The following is a 14329-nucleotide window of genomic DNA, read 5'->3' as shown; positions in this document are numbered from 1 at the left end:
CCTAAATTAGAATACCCTAAAAAAAAATAGTTTATGATTTATTAAAGAATTTCGACGTCGACATCAGCACACCCACAAATTAACCAAGATAAACTACTTATTCAGATTTGACAAAAATGTCAGGGCACAGGGATGGAAAACATACTTTTACCATTGATTATAATGCATGCGTTAAATCATAGATAGGCCTAAATATATTCCATTGTGTTGATTGGTCTATGGCTATTGGCTAGACCAATACTCACACATACTATTTACCAGAGCCCCTAATTTTTAAAGTACGATAGGTTAATCTGGTTAATGCATCTTTGTTTGGTAATTTGCACCTCTAGTAAAAAAAGAATAGGTGGAAACGTATATTATCATGTAAATATGGGGAAATTTCAAATTATTTTAATCTTTAGATGCTATCGAGGATTTTGGGAGTAATTTTAGAATCCTTGCGAGGAAAATCGAGGATTTCCGTCGTTCCATGCGGGGAAAACCAAAGAGGTCGGTTGGCAACACTGTGACTACTACAACACTACAACACAACACTAACACACACACACTTCAACTTCACTCTGCGACTGACTGCGTCCATCTCCTCTTGCATGTGTTTGTGTTCGTAAATGTAAATTGGGTGGTCAAAATTAAGAAAAATTAATGTTTTTGTGTTGAATTTCTAATCAAAATTGATTTTACAAAATCGTCATAATGTCTAAACGGAGGATAGAAGTTATAGATCCATACGTAACTAAGAAAAGGAGGTGAGAATCGATTAACTTACTCTTGGCATTGCCAGGGATTAGCTAACTTAACTTACCTACATTTGTTAATTTTGTTTAGGCTTTTACATGTTTAAGACTCCTGATATGGCCTATATGGAGTATATAAGTTAACTGATTTTTGATTTTATGTTTATCATAAGCCTAGGTATAGGAATTTTAATTCAAACAGCTTAAAGTCACAAGGCCTAGACCCATTCCTAATAATGTGCGGCTAACTTAGGCCTGGTTGGTTAAAGCTTTTATTAATAAGCTGATGGGACTAGGACTTTGGACCAAGCATTAACTTACAAGCCCATAAGTTAACTTAGGCCTAACTTATGTTGAAACAACGATAAATTAAGTTATTATAGAAAATTTCGTCTGTTAAGCTAGGCCTATTAATGGGACCAACTTAGGGTACCTCTGAAACTTAACCCTCCGATCGTCACCTGTCGAAAAATCGACTCACGACAAACTTTGTAGTGTCACTTGTCGATTTTTCGACACACGAACATCGTTTATGGCGAAGGCTCTATGACTGACTGAATCGGATTGAACTGGTTAGAGTTAGGTATCGTTCTTTTTGTTAGATTCAGAGCTTTCTCCGGAGGTCTGTCTCTAAGCGCTATTCATTTTAGTTCAGAAAATGTTGAGCAGACAGCTGACGTGCGTTTTTGTAAACAGCTCGGTTAACCTCGGACCGATGACTGATTTGTTTTTATTACGTTTATCATTGTTTTAGTGTTAACCCTAGCGCTGGCAAACGCCGGATATACAGCGCGAACGGCCGCGGCCGAAATGGCAACGCCGGATATACGGCGCCAATGCAGGTGTTACAGTAGGCCTATATAATTTTTTTTTTTTTTTTTTTTTTTTTTTTAGTATTGTTCGCTTTTTAGGGCTACTGTTGTAATAAATAAGTTAAATAATTCAAACCAGAGTACCCTGGAATTATATATTATATAAGGTGTACGGTTTTGTACATTACCTGGGTTGGATGATTATTTGGTACTAGCGCGGGGGTACGATCAACATAATAATAGGGTTATCAAACAAAATACATAAAGTAAGCTATATAAACTATATATTTTTGGAATCAGCATAAAATTTACTACAACTTTACAATTTACCTTATGATGATAAGTCTAACCTGCACTTAGCTACACGACGGAATATAAAACATTTTATAAAAAAACTAGTAGGCCTAATGCCTAAAATTCGGAAAAACTAAAAAAAAAAATTTTTTGTGGTAACCATGTAAACCACCTATATTATTGTTCTTTGTTTTATTCTGAACAAAATGATATATAATAATCCATAGTTATGTTGCTATTTCTATTTTTTATGATGGTTTAAAAATGATAATACATAATAGATGAGTGAACGAAGTGAACGAATCTATGTATCGTGTATAGCGGAGTCGGAGAAAAGTTGTCCGCTGGAGTATGTGTGTGTGTGTGTTCGCACCTAAAACTCAAGAACCGTTGCACTTATAGCGTTCAAATTTTGCACAAATAGTTATGACACCAGTGTAAAGACACCATTAAAATTCTAGACGATTCCGCTCAGTAGTAATTATAAAATACTTAAAAAACATTTTTAAATTTGTCCCATAAGAATAACATTAGGAGCTACCTTCTTCTTCTTTTTATTTGTTTACGTTTTGCGACCAACAATTTTGTTGTCTACTTAAGACAGAGAGAACGACTTTTACTCTAAGCTCTTTCATTCATGGAGTAAACAGTTTGGCGTCTATGAATATATATCATTATAATTTCACAGCTTTCAGAATAATGTTATTTAAGCTAATTAAATCTCACAACTTTCATAATAATAAATTGAACTTAACAATATTAGTCGGCAGTTATATACCGTTTATGTTCAGTATTAAAATTTCGCCTTTTAATTAAAAGTATATAAGTATGTATGTATTTAGAACAAAGCAGCTTTTTACATTATTCAATTTAATGTTGGCATTGAATATTAAATATTCAAAAATGTTGGTATATTTTTATACTAAAATGCTATGCGAAGGGGGGGGGAACAGGTCCCCGACGTAGAGAGTAGTAAAGCGGAAAGGTGAGCAGTGAAAAGAAAGGAGTACGGAAACCCTTTATGACTGTTAAATTAACGTATCTGTAATACTTAAATGCTATGGAAAGATAGGGAAACAGGTCTACGATGTAGGAAGTAGTGAAGGAAATAGTGAAGGAAGTAGTCAAGGCGAGCGCTGCGGAGTGTGGGGGGCCTTTATGACAGTTAGAATAATGTATCTGCAATTCTAAAAATGCTATGGGAAGGGAGAGAAACAGGTCAACGATGTAGGAAGTGGTGAAGGAAGTAGTCAAAGTGAGCAGTCCGGAGTGTGGGAAGCCTTTGTGACAATTAGAATAATGTATCTGCAATTCTAAAAATGCTATGGGAAGGGAGGGAAACAGGTTCACGACACTTAGGAAGTGGTGAAGGAAGTAGTCAAGGCGAGCATTCCGGAGTGTGGGAACCCTTTGTGGCAGTTAGATTAATGTATCTGCCATAATAAAATGCTATAGGAAGGGAGGGAAACAGGTCCACGACGTAAGAAGCGGTAAAGGAAGTAGTCAAGGCGAGCAGTCCGGAGTGTAGAAACCCTTTGTGGCAGTTCGATTAATATACCTGCAATACTAAAATGCTATAGGAAGGGAAGGAAACAGGTCCACGACGTCGGAAGCGGTAATGGAAGTAGTCAAGGCGAGCAGTCCGGAGTGTAGAAACCCTTTGTGGCAGTTAGATTAGTGTAACTGCAATTCTAAAATGCTATGAGAAGGGAGGGAAACAGGTCCATGACGTAGGAAGCGGTGATGGAAGTAGTCAAGGCGAGCAGTTGGAGTGTAGAAACCCTTTGTGACAGTTAGATTAATATACCTGCAATACTAAAATGCTATAGGAAGGGAGGGAAACAGGTCCACGACGTAGGAAGTGGTGAAGGAAGTAGTCAATGTGAGCAGTCCGGAGTGTCGGAAGCCTTTGTGATAATTAGAATAATGTATCTGCAATTCTAAAAATGCTATGGGAAGGGAGGGAAACAGGTTCACGACACTTATGAAGTACTGAAGGAAGTAGTCAAGGCAAGCATTCCGGAGTGTGGGAACCCTTTGTGGCAGTTAGATTAATGTATCTGCCATAATGAAATGCTATAGGAAGGGAGGGAAACAGGTCCACGACGTAGGAAGCGGTAAAGGAAGTAGTCAAGGCGAGCAGTCCGGAGTGTAGAAACCATTTGTGGCAGTTAGATTAATATACCTGCAATACTAAAATGCTATAGGAAGGGAAGGAAACAGGTCCACGACGTAGGAAGTGGTGAAGGAAATAGTCGAGGCGAGCATTCCGGAGTGTAGAAACCTTTTGTGATAATTAGAATAATGTACAGTATCTGCAATTCTAAAAATGCTATGGGAAGGGAGGGAAACAGGTCCACGACGTAGGAAGTGGTAAAGGAAGTAGTCAAGGTGAACAGTCCAGAGTGTGGGAACTCTTTGTGACAGTTAGATTAACGTATCTGCAATAGTAAAATGCTATGAGAAGAGAGGGAAACAGGAAATACGTTACGTATATTACCAATGACTTTGGTTAATTAATGGACGAGAAGTTAGGATTGTTGTTGACTGAGATTTGGTTTTTTTTAAGAGGTTGGTCCAGCCTCTTTTAACCTCGCCCGTGCGTGGATCGTTTACAGCAAAGCAATTGGTGAGCCAGAACAGTACAAAGGTGAACTGTACTGATAAAATTTAGTGGCAGTGACCAGGATCCGAACTTACGACATCGCTGCCTTGGGCCCGAAGTTCGCGTGACGCTACCGACTTGAGTCACCGACTCACCATTATTTGCTCCGACTCATGGGTTGATTTGCCCATACAAATAACATTTTTTTGTACACCAGTGACACCGGTAAGTGGGCTAGGTGTGGGTAAACTCTTTCATTATTGCGCTCATGTTCACTCATCCTGTTACGCGCAGAATAAGCGTACTACTAGTTAATAAAATCCCTATGCCAGTACAGCGTTACACTACTGCCAGCTCTAGGGTTAAAAATCAAAAGTAGTGACATACGCGGTGCATTATAAGGAGATTTAAGTGATTTTGAAGGGCTGGTTGATGATCCTGAAGAAGTAGGTAAGTTAGTGATATTGATGTAAATTATCAGCCAGATTCCTAGCTATGGTTAGGCCATGCATTCTTAGCTAAACGCTATGTACTGAAATCTGTTTTTGCCCATAACTTATTTATTTGCAAATCTACTTCCTTATATTATTATATATTTGTAATCCTCATAAAATTTAGAACAAAGTGGCTATTTTCAAATATTTATAGGCCTAGCCTATAATTTATACAATTTCATTGAGCGCGGACTTATTATTTTTCTTTTTATTTTCCTAAATAATTTTTTTTTACCTAAAAAAATTTTTTGAAACAAATGTTCCTTATGTTTTATGTATAATATTAAAGCCCATGATTTTCCAAACAAAATGGTATATAGAACAGTAGAATTAAGTTAACATTGTTTTAAGCTTCTCAGATCCGTTTTAATAAAACCTTGCAAATGCGCCAAAAATAGGCGGACATTAAGGCCTAAACTATGGACACTCGGAGGGTTAAACTTACTCAAGGCCTATAGGGCCTTTTTTATTTATTTTATTTTATTTTTTTAACAGAGGTTTAGGCTTACAAGTGACCATGGGATTGCATTGCAGCTAGGTAGGAGCTGACCGGTGTGCTCTCTGGTTGAAACACCCTCTCCCTCTCCCTCTTTTGTCCTCGTCTTCTTTTTTTTTGCTCCAGACATCCTCATGTGTCAGATACTCTCGCACCCTCTTTCCACCTTTCTTCCTGGAGGCTTCATTAGAGTCAGCTTTGGGGGTGCCGCCCTCGCCCTGCTTTTTCCCAGCTTCCTGGTTCCCGGAAGAACTGGCCTTTGCAGGGAGCAGAGTTAGGGTGCTTAGCAGCCCACGCCAGCCTCCTCTCACTTCTGGATAAAACCTTTTAGCCTTTATCTACAGCACCTGCCATCCTCCGTCTTCGCAACTCGCCCCTGGAACAAGTCGTTTTTTTCCCTTCTTGTTTCTGCGAGCTAGAGATTGGAATTAGGCCTATCGTTGTTTTCCGGCAACGGTTGTAACGATAACGCAGCTGCCCAATAACGTGTTGCGGCAACTTGTTATTTTAATAACGATTGCCAACTCGTTGCCGCTAAAAACCGTTGTCCACTGGTCGGTGTCGTGGCGTTCAGTTATCGTTGTTGGTTGATCAGTTCAGTTTACAGTTATAGTTGGGAGTCGAGCGTTGTCCAGACAGGATGCATCGTTATTCTAATTCTACTGTAGTTCGTTTCCGAAGTTATTGTTGCTCTGTTGGTGTTGCGGCAACGGCACATACGGCAATGCATGTTTTCGTTGTCCGTGCGGCTTTCCTGCAACATGGTGTAGATAGATACCTACGTTATTATACAGTAGAGTCCCGCAAACTCGGCACTCGATAACCCGGCAGTCTGGATAACTCGGCCATCACCTGGCTCAGAAAATTAGTGATTTTTTGAGTCTGAGTTAAACATGGACTCAAGCCAGCTCAAGTCAAATCATTCTCAGCTCGTACAAATGGTTTTTTGTACTATATCTGATGACTTGATACTAACTTGCAATAAAAATATAAATAAAAGAGGTAGTTAATAAGCTTAAAAATGGTATTGTTCTTGTTTTTAACCCTAGTTCCCGATAACCCGGCATTTCACAAACTCAGCACCCTTCCAGTCCACATTACGCCGAGTTTGCGGGACTCTACTGTAATAACAGGGAGTTCTCCGCAACGTGTTGCCGCGGCCGCAACACTGTTATTCATCCTGTTACCTATGTTAAATAATGCCCATCTCTACTGTGAGCTTGTCGTCATCGCCAGATTTCAGTAGACCTTCCTCCTCCATTGGGGTCAGATTGTCTACGTTGTTCCCACGAATACCGGGTATCTAAGGCCCCTATTACACGAGGTAGCCTGGCGACGTCGCCAGCGACCAAACTGGCTACTCAGCTTGTCACGGGGCATTGATTCTTATGGATGTTATTACACGAGGGTAGCCAGCGACGCAGCCACACTTTGGCGACCGACTGGCTACCGAGCCCCGTCGCTACTGTGGTAGCCACTGGCTACCCATATTGGCGACGCTGCGTTGTAGCATATGGAGCTTATTACACTAGGTCGCCAGTATCACGTCGCCACTCGGTTAGTTCATATCACGGGGGTACTTGCACACTGTTGTGTTGCGTTCTGTTGTGTTGTGAGTGTGTGAATTGTTCACTTCAGTTGATAAAATGTCTATATCATCCTTTATGACTCGAAGAAACTGGATTGTGACATACGAAAATAATTGAAATATTTTTTATTGTCCGCACAGAGCTCATCAAAAAGGGTGTAATATAACCCTTTTGATTCTCTTGCACTAAGCATTGGATGAACGTACATTTAGGTAGTTCATCAGTTCAGTTCAAGTAACAGAAGGAGAAGATACTTATAATCACTCATTATTCACTGTAAACACCGCTCATAACAAGTACAAGTGAAAGACAAGCACTCACAACAACGGCGCCACGGCGGTAAAATTCTGGCTACTCAACTGGCTACTCAACTGGTTATAGGTTTGGTGGCCAGTGCGTCGCCAGCTACTGCCGCTGGCGACGTCGCCAGGCTACCTCGTGTAATAGGGGCCTAAGGTACACCTCCCCGGGTAAGGGGCATATACGACTGGGTTCTCAGAAGGCTCAGTTAAGACACTGAATATTAGGCCCCCAGTGCTACAAGACTCGACACGGTCGCATTACACCTTAGTCTAGGGCCCCCCTCACTTGGTTCTGTAGGTGGACCAACACCCAGTGGCAGAAGGTAGCTCTCCGCAGCTAACAAGTGAGAGTTGGAGTTAAGGTGTGGCCAATCTGCCGAACCAACCCCACATGCGAGGTTTAGCCAGAACAGCGCGAAAGGTTCTCCCACTCACTTAACGCCCATACCTTCCAGGCTACCTTCCTAGGGCCTACATAAAAACATAATTATACGATAGCCTACCTATCAAACACTTAGGCCCTAAAGCCCCGCTCACACGGGGCGAGTTTACAAGCTACACACCGATTTTTTACACGCAGCTAGTAAATAGCTCCGTGTGAACGACATACTCGATCAAAAGGTGCTTGTAAAAAACTCTGGAAAAGTTGACTCTGCGGCTACTATAGGCCTACTTGCTAACTCGCCAGCTTTTGAGCGAGAAGGCAAGTAAAGTAGCCCAGTGTGAACACTGTTGCTTGTGCGCATGTTATTCAAAGATGTTGGAGTAGGCCTATTTGATTCAAGCCAGCTACTGATCGAGAGGAAAAAGCATTGTGTGAACAAATACAAGCGAACTCGCCCCGTGTGAACAAGGCTTAAGTTAAGTAGTGGAGATGCAAAATGGTAAGTTCAGTAGGCCTAAGGTACTGTAGACATAAAAATGCCATCTTTTCCCAGTGTAGACATACGGAATAATTGCCATAATTTTATAATCCAACTTTATTTAAGTTAGGGATCCCATAAGTTAAGTCCTTGTTTTCCTGGAAACGTCCTCTTTTTGGGTACCGGTATCTACATAAAAAATGTCTGTGGCATTTCCATGAATACCTTAAAATGTCGGTGGTTTTGACTTTTTCTACAAAATTTAAAATTATTTCTACATGCATGACTTAGTAACATTACCCTTTGCTGGAAGGCCAGTAACTTAGGAGCCTCAACCTCCTCGCCCATATGAAGTCCTGGATTATTGTTTAAACAAGCTTTACAAAAATACTTAACATCGCTTTCGTGGTCTGATCTATAATAAATACCAGGATTGTCAACATCTTATTATTAACATCCTATTATTAATTAGTTAAAAAAACAAACATGGCCCCATTCTTAGGCCCTACTACTAAATGTTAATACTGTACGAGATAAAACAGTTTTTTACTGTACGCCTAGTTATGATACAAGAGTAGGCCTATACGTAAACGTATAAGTATTCTTATATATAAGTACCTCAAATGTAGGCTATACTAAAACTAAATTAACCCTCCGAGTGTCCATAGTTTAGGCCTTAATGTCCGCCTATTTTTGGCGCATTTGCAAGGTTTTATTAAAACGGATCTGAGAAGCTTAAAACAATGTTAATTCTACTGTTCTATATTCCATTTTGTTTGGAAAATCATGGGCTTCAATATTATACATAAAACATAAGGAACATTTTTTTCAAAAAAAAATTTTAGGTAAAAAAAATATTTTGGAAAATTAAAAAAAAAAAAAATAAGTTCGCGCTCAATGAAATTGTATAAATTATAGGCCTATAAATATTTGAAAATAGCCACTTTGTTCTAAATTTTATGAGGATTACAAATATTTAATAATATAAGGAAGTAGATTTGCAAATAAATAAGTTATGGGCAAAAAACAGATTTCAGTACATAGCGTTTAGCTAAGAATGCATAGCCTAACCATAGCTAGGAATCTGGCTGATAATTTACATCAATATCACTACCTACTTCTTCAGGATCATCAACCAGCCCTTCAAAATCACTTAAATTTTCCTTATAATGCACCCCGTATATCACTACTTTTGATTTTTAACACTAAAACAATGATAAACGTAATAAAACACATCAGTCATCGGTCCGAGGGTAACCTAGCTATTTACAAATACGCACGTCAGCTGTCTGCTACAATTACGATCGGCTCGGAGAACATAAAGCGCTTAGAGACAGACCTCTGGAGAAAGCGTAGAATATAACGAAAAGAACGATACCTAACTCGATCCAGTTCAATCCGATTCAGTCAGTCATAGAGCCTTCGCCGTAAACGATGTTCGTGCGTCAAAATGATGATAATGATTTTTCGACGAGTGACGCTCGGAGGGTTAAATCTACGAATAACACATCATTAGAAACTAGATTTTTATCTGAAAACAATTGTGCAAAAACTTTTCTGTTATCACAAAAACTGAATAAACTATGATCGTTTGAATTTTATTAGTGTAAATGCCTCTTGTCTGCTTGTCTCTGTCGCCATTACTGTGTTAAGTGAATTGAATACCAACACAGACATGAACGGTTGAAAGGATCGTCTAGGGAAGAAGCAGAAACCTAAGACAATAAACATTAAGTTTGTACAAAGAGGACAAAGCGGTAGAGAAGTTGATTAAGTTATTAGCCTAGTTCACATTTAGACATTTGAGGTAGGTAGGTTGGGTGTTATGTGGATTCGTGACTGTATTTTGTGTTTTAAAGTTAGGTTAGATTAGGAAGGTAATGTTTGTTATAATGAATAGAGTTGTTGATTTATGTTATCTCAATAATAATTTCAAAATTGCTTGCATTTTTGAAAATATAGACTAGAATTATAAAATATAAACTAGGCCCCTAGGCATAACTTAGTGCCTGAAAAGTAAAGATTAGGTTAAAGGTACTGCCTACCTTGATTACTAGTAAATAAGCTTTTTTTATTAGACTAAGAGTCACTCTGGTTTGGCTTCAAGTCAAATGACAGTTTTCTATACAAATTAAAGACGTTTTTGTAGAACTATAAATAGTCTAGGCCTAAAAATGTATTCATTAACTAGCCTAAAACAATGTAAAATTGAATTTTCATTAGGTACTTCTTTCAAAATTTTAGAAATATTACATTTATTTGTTTCCAAAGGCCTATACCATTTTTGGCCCTACACCAATTAGGCTTTGGCATATACAAGAGCAATCCTATTATAGCATTTGCATGTCCAATTATAGCAAGATGGCATAAATGCGTGATAAAAAAATAGTAAAATAACTTGTATCATGAATAACTTATTGGGAGACCATTATTGGAGATGCATAATAAGAACAAAATAATTTGGCAATTGCTTATAAGTTATGGCTTACTCCACAGTGTTAATGACAAGTAGTCTTGATTCCTTGTCTTAACTCAAGATGCAGCATCTGAGTAATACATTCCTGTTTCAGCTCTGAGGGGTCATCAGAACCAGTCAGGTGAGATAACTTTTTACTGTCTTATATACCTTTTATTATATACGTTATTATATTACCTTATATACTTTTTACTAACTTATATACATATAAGTCCAATCACTGTTGACTTGTAGGTATACAGTAAAAGCCCGCTAATCCAGCAACCTAGGGTCTCTGGCACATTAAATACTCGGGCATTTGGTCTAAAAGGTCTGAAAGTTTTCTGTAGGCCTATATATATGATCTTTTTCTCGTGTCATTTTAGCGTGATCATTCCAAGATGCCGGTGGAAGTCTTTAGCCTTGTCTCCACCTACCGAACATATACGCTGAACATTGTTCGCAAACATAAAAAATGGACCAAAATTCCCTTGTTCAATGATCAATGTTCGATTATAAGAGATCTGAACATTTCGATAAGTTGGGTGATCTTTTGTAGTGATGAGTACATCTACACATCGTTGTCGTTATTTAGCGTGCATAGCAGCTGCTTATTTGCTCATGTTCACTCGTCGACCTCCTCGTTGGGGGTACAGTAGCACAGTACTAATTTCGTGCAAAACTGAGAGCGAGTTGCTTTTTCACAAATTTTGCAATATGTCCAACCCCCCAAGGTTGTCTCTTGTTCAAGGATTTTGAATTACTTATATATACTTATTAGTGATACGCGATTGCAAGATGTTCAAACAATCGAAATATTCCTTCTTGAGATGTTCCGCTTATAGATTGTTTCGATTACTTAGCGAGAGTTTTGTAATCGAGATGTTCTCTCAATTGTTGCATTTGTTAAACCAAAACGTCTGTCTGCAGCCCCGTCTACATTGCATGGGAGCTGTTACTAGGATGTTGATTCTTTTTAGCGAATTTCCCATATAGGGAATAAGCTATTACCGTAGGTCTCATGGTAAGACCTGGACCCGGGACCAATTTGCTTTTTCGTTTTGAGGTCCCCAGAGGCCAAAAACACCATCCGTTCAAATTCATATATATATAATATGTATCTGTATATATATGTATATATATATATGTGTGTGTCCGTCAGCACGATAACTCGAACAAAAATGATCCGATTTTGATGAAATTTGGTATAAACGTGTAAACCTACATTTATTCGAACGAGTTCGCGAACCAGCATGATCAGACCATGGGAACGGGGGTTTATGGGGGGTTTTATGGGGTAAAAATGGGGTTTTCCCATTTTTGACCCTAAAAACATAAAATTTTGGAATTTCTTTCCCAACCATTTTGTAAAGCTTAAAAAAAGAAATAATTTAGTATATTGAAGCATTGTTGTATGCCTAATGGTTACAGAGAAAATTAAAAAAAGTGCAAATTTAAAAGTCCTATGTTATCCTTATGGAGAAAATGAAGACTGTTGTAGTTTACTTGTTTATGTTTATATGTTGATCAAATTTGGCAAATGTATTTATTTCATTGTATACTATTGACGTTTGGTCAAAAAACACAATTTACCTTCCCCGTAGCAGCAAACCTAAGCACTCGTTAAATCTAATGTTATTTAAATTGGGAATAAATATGTCTTATTTATGGAAATATTTTAGTAAATATGTAATCAGACAAGTTGAAATTCGCTTAGTCCGCAGGTTTGCTGCGGCGCGGGTATTATTATAGATTTCTTGTAGAATAATAGACTATTATTTACAACATATTATTTTGAATAAACACTTATGCCACTGTCATATCAGCAAAAATAAAAAACTATTTTGAAAAATGTTAATAATAATGTTAACATGATATTTACAAGAGCTTCTAGTCTCGTTATAAATAACATTTTGATTTAGATACAAACATTCTGTTTGTAAAATATTTCGTCAATAGTTTTTATTGAGTGGTATTAAGTCACTATCCCACGGATAAAGTAAGTAACTTAATACATCCATAAACCCTCCCTTACTCGGTTAAGAAAGACATTGGGGGTCAATCCCCGCCAGATAAAATAGAAATTAATTAAAAACAATAAAAGTTGGATAAAGAAATTAGTATTATTTTATTTAACAAAGCCCATGTTATGAGTAGAATGAGAATCAATTGTTATTCTTTAATAATAAACAACACATGTTTTTAAAGAATATTAATACCAACTCAACTCACAGGCTCTCAGGTTTCAAAAATCTTTTTAATTTGCCCTCAAACCTGAGAGGTTCAAAAGTCCCTTCAGTCGACTAGAAGGTAAACTCTTTGTCAAGAAGTCTGCCAACTGAAGTCTTCCAGGAACATGTTCCATTTTGTAACATCCGTTGTTGAAGTGCTCTCTAACAAAGTGGAACCGAACACTGATGTGCTTCGTTCTTCCATGCGTTGAAGGATTGTGTGCTAATTGTACTGCACCAGCATTGTCAATGTACATAGTTGCTTCGATCGATGAACTGCTGATTTCTTCTAACAAGCCTTTAAGCCATATTACTTGCTTAGCAGCTTCACTAGCAGCAACATATTCCGCTTCAGTAGTTGATAGTGAAATACAATTTTGTTTCTTTGAAAACCAACTAATGGCTCCGCCAGCAAACAAACATAGACATCCTGAACGTGACTTTCTGCTGTTTTCATCACCTGCGAAGTCTGCATCGGTGTAACATTTCAGAATCTTCGGTTCATCGCTCTGCTTCGTGTAGCGTATAACGTAGTCCTTAGAACCTTGCAGGTAACGAAGGATTCTCTTGACTTGGTTCCAGTCTTTGATGGTTGGACTAGTCACATGCTGTGCCACCATACTAACTGCATAGCAGATGTCTGGGCGAGTGTTTGTCAAATATAGCAAACTGCCCACAGCTTCACAATACGGCACTTCTGTTGATAGAGGCTTTGCATTTGTGTTGACATCGGATTTGTCAAATGGTGTTGACACTGCGTTACAGTTCGACATCCGATACCTTTCTAGAACTTGATCTAAGTATGCCCTCTGGCTGAGAACTATTCCATCACTTGTTTGAACAATCTCGATTCCAAGGTAAGTTTCAGGTTTTGATACTTTGATTTCAAAGTTTTGTTTCAAGTTCTGCACAAATACATTCACTTGTTTTTCACAAGTACCACATATGAGTCCATCGTCCACATAAATTATGACAAACATCTTTTCACCATTTCCTTCACGAAGGAACAAACAAGGATCTGCTGTACTCGGTTTGAAATTTTGAGATTTCATGAACTCAGAAAGTCTTTTATTCCAACACTTAGGACTTTGCTTAAGGCCGTATAAACTACGTTGTAGTTTCCACACTCTTCCGGAGTTGTCGTTATAACCTTCAGGTTGCTCGACATAAACCTCTTCATCTAGCTTTGAATGTAAAAATGCTGTTTTTACATCAAATTGTTTCAAAAACATGCTTTCCTGTGCTGCTATATTTAATACTGTCCTTAGAGTATCAAATCTTGCTACAGGACTGTAGGTGCTAAAATAATCTACTCCTTCTTTCTGAGCGTAGCCCTTTGCAACAAGCCTAGCTTTGTATCGATCTGGATTTTTCTTCTTTGTAAGAACCCATCTTACTCCAATTGCTTTCTTGTTCTTGGGTAACGGTACGAGCTTGTAAACTTGGTGTTT

At 38.2% G+C, this 14329-nt stretch overlaps 1 protein-coding gene across 1 annotated transcript in view; it reads left to right on the top strand.

Moving 5' to 3' along the window:
- Positions 1-547: 547 nt before the first annotated feature.
- LOC128983688 (putative pre-mRNA-splicing factor ATP-dependent RNA helicase PRP1) overlaps positions 548-14329 on the top strand; it is a 38775-nt gene continuing 24993 nt past the window's right edge. The window contains exons 1-2 of the mRNA XM_054403091.1: positions 548-749; positions 10763-10789. Of these exons, the coding sequence (XP_054259066.1) occupies positions 697-749; positions 10763-10789 (80 nt within the window). The 5' untranslated portion in view covers positions 548-696. The remainder of the gene's footprint in view (positions 750-10762; positions 10790-14329) is intronic.

Source organism: Macrosteles quadrilineatus, unplaced genomic scaffold, assembly GCF_028750875.1.
Source record: "Macrosteles quadrilineatus isolate MER2022 unplaced genomic scaffold, UCM_ALF_1.0 Scaffold_1__1_contigs__length_201487025, whole genome shotgun sequence".
NCBI classification, from domain to species: domain Eukaryota; kingdom Metazoa; phylum Arthropoda; class Insecta; order Hemiptera; family Cicadellidae; genus Macrosteles; species Macrosteles quadrilineatus.
The sequence above is the reverse complement of the archived record's forward strand: the minus strand, read 5'-3'. Positions and strand labels throughout refer to the sequence as shown.